Source organism: Chinchilla lanigera, unplaced genomic scaffold, assembly GCF_000276665.1.
Source record: "Chinchilla lanigera isolate Chin_1 unplaced genomic scaffold, ChiLan1.0 scaffold00083, whole genome shotgun sequence".
Classification (NCBI taxonomy): domain Eukaryota; kingdom Metazoa; phylum Chordata; class Mammalia; order Rodentia; family Chinchillidae; genus Chinchilla; species Chinchilla lanigera.
In genome coordinates, this window is record NW_004955484.1 from 8,489,991 (window position 1) to 8,498,660 (window position 8,670).

An 8,670-nucleotide genomic window follows, 5' to 3' on the forward strand; every position below is an offset into this window, starting at 1 on the left:
CACAGAGTATATTAGCCATTGTTATTCTCTTAATTATTTTGTTATGAAATTTCTTTTTCTCTATTTTTTTCACAGAAGCAGAATGCTTTTATTTTCTTTATTAATATGTACTTACATTACAGTAAAGTCAAGTTTTCATAGAAATTCATGTACTCCCATGTTTCCCCCAAAATCAGATCTAGCTGGAAATAAAACCTACCTGCCTTACAGAGTAGCCACTGTACAAGAGAATAATGACGGCAGGTAAGGCAAGGATAGGCTACCTGGGGATGGCATTTTTGATCTCTAGTTTTCTAGGATGATTATTTTCCAGCTAGGTGTTATTTTTGGGAAAGAGAATCTTCTCTTCATTGACTGGCTTATATATTACTTATAGAAAGAATATGAGGCATTTTACAATATAAATACAAATAAGACTAAGAAAAAAGAAAGAGAAAAAAAATTAAAGTAGGGGGGGAAAATATAGCCTAAACATAGGTTCTACAAATTACTTTTTTTTTTAGACAGGGTCTTGCTATGTAGTTTAGAAGGGTCTTGAACTCATTATACAGTCCAGGCCGTCCTCAAACTTGCAGTGATCCTCCTGCCTGCTTCAGCTTCCCAAGTGCTAGGATTATAGGTGTGCACCACTATGTTTAGCTACAAATTATTATTAATTGCTATAATTGAGCTTGACCATGAACTTCCTGGAAACCAATGCAAAAAGTAAAAGGAAGATAGTTTTTAGAGGTTTTCTGTTGTCTGACAGAGCAAAATTTACCAGGTCATTAGGAAACACCACGCTTTTTACTCAAGTTCAAAGGAGACTTTGTATATATGTAGTAACAAACAACCTAAAAACACCATGAATTTTAACATGGTTTTCACACTTAGGAGGATGAAGGTCATTTAAAACTGAGTGTTCATATGGCTATTTCTTATACAAAGAAGCATCATGAACTTCTGGCAATTTTCTAACTTGGTTCCTCTTTGACTATCCTGAGGGATGAATGGAAACTGACCCCTAGCTATCAATTTTTTGAGTTTCTAGAAAAAGAATGTTTAAAACTGAGTTTTAAATTTCCCTCTACAGTTCACTAACCATATGTCCAATGCTTTTTTTTTTGGTTTTTCGTTTTTTCTCCGGTACCGGGAACCGAACTCACAACCTTGCGCTTCCCAGGCAGGCGCTTTTGCCGCTGAGCTAAATCCCCAGCCCCATGTCCAATGCTTTTGATGCTATATGGAAAAAGATCCAAAAGCAAAAGGCAAGAAGCCTACTTGCAATCTCATTCAAAGGCTAGCCACATCACACTTTTTGGGCAATGGGTCAAATGTGATGCTGGGGGTAAAGTCAAAAGTTTTCCTTAAGGACACTTAACAATTAAAATTATATTGCAGTCATTTATTGTGTACTCCATTAATAAACTGCAATTAACTTGGTGAAAAGTCCATGTATTTTTTTTTATTACCTATAATAATGCCTGGCTAATAATATAGAACCCACAAAGGTTTGCTGAGTTGAATTTTCTTTTTTGAAATATGCTACCACCCTTAGCAATGTGCTACAATTATTTACATATCACTCAACTAATTTAGAACTGTGATCGATTGTTTTTTTTTGAGACACGGTCTTGCTATATAGTTCTGGGCTGGCCTTGAATTCGTGGCGATCCTCCTGCCTCAGTCTCCTGAGTGCTGGGATTACAGGCATGCGCCACCATACTACACTGTTTCACTTTTATACTATAAAATATAGTTTTTGAAATTCAAGAAAAGAAAGAAATGCACACTTTGAGGTAGGTTTCAAAATACCTGGCTGACATATTATTTTCAGGAAGAAGTGGAATTTCCAGAACTTTTGTGCTGGCAATTATTATTTCTTGGCTTGCAGTGGCAACTGTCTTTCCAGTAATGCGATGCACCTGGTAAAATGCATGAGGTCGTAAATATCGATCATCTGCTGTTCCAATAAACATCTGTAGATTTATCGGCTTTTCGCTATAGCCCAGGAGCTAATTAGGTAGAAAAAAACATAAGAAAAAATTCATTATCAATACATTTTAAAAGTTTACAATACAGTCTGTATCTGTATCATATACTACTTAAACAATTTTTTTTTTTGGTACCAGGAATCAAACTCAGGATCTTGTGCTTGCCAGGCAGGCGCTATGCCACCGAGCAATCTCCCTGGCTGTATCATATACTATGGATATTTAAAATGTTACTTCAAAAAAGACAACATAGCTAGGTATGATGACACACATCTGTAATCCTAGCACTCTGGAGGCTGAGGCAGGAGGATGGGTCTGTATTCCAGGCTACCTTGGGCTATACAGTAAGTTCAAGGCCAGCTTGAACTATACAGTGAGACCCTGTCTCAAAAAAACCAAAAATATGACAGTAAAAATCAGTGAATAGTCCTCTAAATTTCTTAAGTACCTTAAGAGTTTTTTTTTTCCTTAAGAGTTAAAAAGCATTGGAATATATTACAAAGGAATATGGGGGAAGGTGTTGGGTAAGTATCTAAGTCACCAACAGTTTTGCAAGGCCTTCTGACTGTGCTGCGGACAATGCAAATAAATGCTGATTCTGTACTCTAAGCAACATTAAATCATTTAGACCAAACCTAAAGAGTTAGTAGTGTATGCTAAGGGTTCGATTTCACCCTTTTGCATGTAGATACAGTTTCCCAAGATTGTTGAGAAAACTGTCCTTTCTCTATTGAACAGTGTCGTCCTTCCTCTACTGATTGAAGAAAACCATTTACAGTACATGTGAAGGTTTATTTCTGGGCTATGTTATGCCATTAGTCTCTTTATGCCTGTACTACACCATTGTGTTGTTTTGTTTTGTTTTTCTGAGACAGGGTCTCAGTATGTAGTTTGGGTTGACCTTGAACTCACTATGTAGCCCAGCCTGGCCATAAGCTTACATTGATCTGCCTGCCAAAGCCTCCCACATGCTGGGATTACAAATGTGACCCACCATGCCTAGCTTTGTAGGACACTATTTTAACTACTGTAACTTTTACATATAGTAAGTTTCAAAACTGAGAAGTGTGAGTCCTCTAACCACTCTTCTGTTTTGGCTATTCCAGGCCTTGTGCAATTCCCTATGAATTTGAGTACTTGGTTTTCCATCTCAATAAAAAAAGGCTGCTAGAATTCTGAAAGGTATTGTGCTGAATCTTTAGATCACTTTGGGGAGTACTGACACCTTGACAAGGCTACTTCTTCCTATCCACGAACACAGTGCATCTCTATTTAGATAAACTTTAAATTTCTTTCAGCCATACTAAAATTTGCAGCATATACATCACATCACACATCTCAAGTTAGATTTATTCCTAAGTATTTAATTCTTTTAGATACTATCACACATGGAATTGCTGTTTCCCCTCAGACTGTTCATTGCTGGTACAAATATAACTGAATTATTTGTGCTGCTATTCTCCCTGAAACTTTGCTTATTATAGTAAGTTCTAGTAGCTTTTTTGCTAACACCTTCTGTGTACAGGATCATGCCATCTGTGAATAGAGACAGGTTAATCTCTTTCCAATTTAGATGCTTTTTCCTTTTTACTGTCTAGTTGCTTTGGCTAGGATTCTTGTTTTGTTTTGTCTTTTGTCTTTTTGAGACAGGATCTCACTATGCAGTTCAGGCTGGTCTTGAACTCTCTGTAGCCCACCGGCCTTGAACTCTTGGTGATCTTCCTGCCTCAGCCTCCCAAGCGCTGGGATTACAGGTGTGCGCCACCACCCACGGCTGGCTAGGATTCTTAATACAGTGTTGTACAGCCGTGAGGGAAACAGGCCTCTTTGTCTTGATTTTAGGAGTAAAGCTTCAGTATTTCACCATTAAATATGATGCTATCTATGGGTTTTATTTTTACTTTATTTTTGGTCTTTTTGAGACAGGGTCCCCCTATGCAGTGCAGGCTAGCCTTGAACTCACTTTGTAGCCTAGGCTGGTCTTGAACTTGCAACAATCCTCCTGCCTCAGCCTCCCAAGTGCTGGGATTACAGGAGTGCGCCACCACACCTGGCTCAGGTATGGATTTTAAACACCTTTGATTGTGCTAGAAAAGTTTCCATCTATTCCTAGTTTGCTGAGTGTTTGTTTGTTGTTTATTTTAAATCATAAGACAAATTTTGGCAAATGTTTTTCTTTTTTCTTTTTTTTTTTTAAAGATGAGAGTTTTGCTATGCATAGGCCACGCTGTCCTTAAGCCTGTGATCTTTCTACCTTAGCCTCCCAAAGTGCTGGGATTATAGGCATGTGCCACCATACCTGGCTCTTTCTTTTTACGGGCTGGTGATTGAACCTAAAGCCTGGCATATGCTGAACATGTACTCTAACTCCTAGCTGTCCTCCCACCCACAAAATGCTGAGATGACTGCATGGCATTTTTCCTTCCTTCTGTTAATTAACAGTGTATGGTATCACTTGATCTTCACATGCCAAACCATCCTTACATTCCTGGGATAAATACTACTTGGTAATATAACAGCACAATTTTTGTAATGTGATGTTAGATTTAGCTTTCTAGTATTCTGTTGAGGATTTTTACATGCATATTTATAAAGGATAATGGTTTGTGGTTTTCCTTCTTATATCTCTGTCCTCATTATCCTATGGATTTAAAAAAAAAAATCAGGGTCATAGTAAAATTCCTCCATTTCTTCACACATGGTATGCAATTATCTAGGAAATAATTCAGCATTTTTATCATGGTTATTCTGAAAATCTCATCAGCATCTAATGGATCTGCTAACATTGTTTTCTCTCCCTAATGTATGTAACCTGTGTGTGTGTGTTCATTTGTTTATTGTATACTAGGTATTTTATATTTAAAGCAAAATCCTGACAACTGAAGCAGAAAACATTTACCTCTAGAATGGCACATGTTGCTGGGTATGATGGCGCATGCCTATAATCCCAGCACTCGGGGAGGCTGAGGTAGCAGGATTGCCTTGAGGTCAAGGCCAGCCTGGACTATATAGTGAGTTGAAAAACCTCAACTACATAGCAAGATCCTGTCTCAAAAAAAAAAAAAAAAAAAAAAAAAGCACATGCTATTTCTCTTGTCAAGTCATAGTTCTTAAAAGATGTCTGAACTTTCCTGAAGCTCCAGTCTGATTCAGTACTGCACTGGTTTCAAAGGCCTTGAGGGCAGGTCTTTCTCAATAGCAGGGTATGCAATCTTTGGCAAGCATGGGTCAGATTCCAGAGATCTGCCTATGCTGCACAGCCAAGTCTTCATCCTTAAAATTGCTGGAAAGCCATTCCCTGATCTACCAACTGGCCTTTTGATTTTGGGGTCTATAAGGAGTTCTCTTTGCTCTTCCATAAGTTCTTTGATTTCTGAGCCTCACATATCTACCACTGTTATCCAACCTTGCGTGTTCCAACAGTGCTGTAGAAAAGAATTCTCTCAGCACTTCTGATACTACTCTTCTGTAAATGATAACCTAGAGTGCCTCAGGCTGTTTCTACCTTTTAAAAGGTAAAAGTATGAAGTGAGGGGACTCATCATGTTTCCTTACCTGGAATGGTAATTTTCTTTGTATTTGGAATGTGTTTAACAAGCTTCAGGGAGATCTCTCTCTCTCTGCAATCCTCATTCCTACTTCTGGCTCCAAATTCCTCTGTGAGACTTACTCTCCTATTTTTTTTTTATTCTTTTCTTTCTTTCTTTTTTTTTTTTTTGAGACAGGCTCTTACTATGTAGTTCAGCCTGACATTGAACTCACTATGTAGCCCAGGCTCGCCTTGAACTTGGCAGTGATTTTCCTGCCTCAGCTTCCTAAGTGCTGGGACTATAAGAGTGTGTCAGCACACGCAGCTGTTTTGGGTTTTTTGAGACTGGGTTTTGCTACGTATTTCAGGCTGCCCTTAAACTCACTATATAGCCTGGGCTGGCCTCAAACTCACAGTGATCCTCCTGCTTCAGCCTCCCTAGCGCTGGGATTGCAGGCGTGTGCCACCATGCCAGGTGTTTTTGCTTTTACTTAGTTTTCATGCATAAACTGGGAACTATTTATTGAACATCTGTATGTTCAGCTCTAAAAAGAACTAGACAGCCAAAATCCCTGCTCTAAAGAGTTAACCATTATAATACAGTAGATGATGCACTGATTCTGAATCGTTATGAGCCTTCAATACACCTTTCAAACTGTGCACACTGATTTCCTCTATAAACACAAATCTTTTGTTATGGGCATCATTTTGTTCCACCCTCCATCGTTCTGTCCAACCCGCTGGCATTCTGCGACATTTTGTGAACAGTTTTCTATTCCTCTCTACTGTTGTCCTTGCCACTCATTCCTCTTTGCCACAGCCTGGTCGTTTGGGCTTTCCTACCTTCCCTTTCCTGGCTTGTTATGCTGGGTGACTAATGGCAGTACCTCCTCAAAAGTCAGGTCTTCAATAAATATAACCTATCAGCATTTCTCATCAGTATTTGTTTAAGCTTTGTGGTGAATTTCAGATCTTCACTGTAGCAATATTCTTTCAGAATGCTATCCAGAATATCTTCAAAAAGTCATTTTTTAGGGTTTTTGTCAAAAAAATGTTGCATTAAGGAACTGATAAAGAGGCGCATAATGCTCAAGAAATGCATAGCTCAGCAAAGGAAGTTTCTACGATACTGTCAAGTCCCACCGTAACAAATACTAGATTCTGCAAGAATACTATTAAAACTGTTTGGTATGTGATATTAGTTTATGCTCAAACTCAAGAAATTAAATTTTTAGTTTTTTGATATTGAATTATAATTTATACCAGGCATGGTGGCACACGCCTGAAATCCCAGCCCTTGGGAGGCTGAGGCAAGAGGATCACTGAGAGTCTGAGGCCAGCCTGGGCTACAAAGTGAGCTCATGGCCAGCTTGAACTGCATAGCGAGACCCTGTCTCAAAAAAAAAAAAAAAAAAAAAAAAAATTGTATGGCACATTGTTTGAAAACTTAACTCATAAATATACTTAAGTATTCATTGTATGTCTATTATGATTATCATAAAATGTGTATTTAAGAATCAAACTATATATGAATCTCTAAGATGCTACCAAGCAAACTGCCATCTATGATCCATAAACAATCCCTTTTGTTTGTTTTTTGTCTTTTTGAGACAGGGTTTCACTATGCAATTCAGGCTGGCCTTGAACTCACTCTGTAGCCCAAGCTGACCTCAAGCTCGCAGCAATCCCCTGCTTCAGCATTGTAAGTGCTGTGACTACAGGCATATGACTGGCAATCCTTCATTTTTAACTCAAAGACAAATTATGTTACACTAGGAAGTTTTAATTTTCCAAATGTACTCAGAAAAAATTATCAGAATTATTTTCTAGGTAAAAAATAGTTGCATAACCCATTTACCACAAATGAACGCCCTACTATTCATAACAACTTCCTCTTTGCATGAAGAGTATGAACAAGAAGAAGGGACAGAAGAGTCACCTTTCATTTTTATTGACTTCTGGTGTTTTCACTGTATGTTAAATGCCAGATATCACTTTTACAACCAAAATAAAAATAGCAATTTTTATTGTGAAAGGTAACTGTATGTTCCCAGTAACAAATATTTGCAACTTCATGATCTCTAGGGATAATGTGCAATTCTCAACCACGCTTCAGAAAAACATTTCCAGCATTCTGTGCAGGATTTATTCCTAGTCCACGTCTGCTGCAAACTTTAAGACTGCTGTGAAAGGTGTAACTGCAGGAATACCGAGTACTTTGTAAAGCAGTCGCAGGCCTGACATTAGTGTGATGTTAAAGGAAACCTTCAACATGGTGGACGGGGCCTGGACAGACACGCCACCCTAACTTGGCTGACCTGCCCACTTCCTGGGCAAATGAGGAAGTGCTGTTTTTGTTTTCTGTTTTTTTGAGACAGGTTCTCACTGTGTCGTGCAAGCGGCCTTGAATTCACTATGTAGTCCAGGCTGGCCTCCAAGGCAATCCTGCCTCAGCCTCCGTGGTACCACCATGCCTGGCTCTACTATTGTTTTGTTTTGTTTTGGTTTTGGTTTTTCTCCAGTACAGGGAACCGAACTCACGACCTTGCGCTTGCCAGGCAGGCGCTTTGCTGCTGAGCTAAATCCCCAGCCCCTCTACTATTGTTTTAATTCACCAAGCCAGCAAGGAAACAATATAGACTATATAAAATCCAACACTCAGCAAGCATGATGAAGTAGATGTACAACTCTTTAGCACAGTAGTGTGGAGTGCCTGCTGCCCGGACCCAAACTCTGTCAGTCCAACCTGTGGTCCCGACTCCCAGCACCAGCAGCAGTTTCACCACAGTAGCACTGGTGTGTATGGTTGTACAGTGTTACCCACACAGCTTTCAAGCTCCGGATTTTATGAGCTACTAATATCCTTTTTTAAAAAATTAATTAAGTTTATTGGTACATTTCAGGTATACATAATGATCACATTCATCCTAGGGAATCTACACCTGTACATGACATATCTTGATTATTAATAACCTTTAGAAACATTGTTTCCTATGTTTCTACATTATGGTTTATAAAGTACACTGAAAAATAACAGTGCCTAGTACAGTACTGGGCATACAGTTAGTGATAATTAATTGTTAGCTATTATTCTATATCCATGATTCTAAGTATAGAATCTAGTCAGAGAAATTCAATGGCCTTTCTTTCTTTTTTTTTTTTTTTTTT

At 38.6% G+C, this 8,670-nt stretch overlaps 1 protein-coding gene across 2 annotated transcripts in view; it reads right to left on the bottom strand.

Moving 5' to 3' along the window:
* The window catches only part of Nfatc3 (nuclear factor of activated T-cells, cytoplasmic, calcineurin-dependent 3), a 124,241-nt gene that overhangs the window by 56,226 nt on the left and 59,345 nt on the right, over positions 1-8,670 (bottom strand). For both annotated transcript variants that reach the window (XM_005403590.2, XM_005403589.2), the window contains exon 4: positions 1,795-1,994. In XM_005403590.2, coding sequence (XP_005403647.1) covers positions 1,795-1,994 — 200 coding nt within the window. The remainder of the gene's footprint in view (positions 1-1,794; positions 1,995-8,670) is intronic.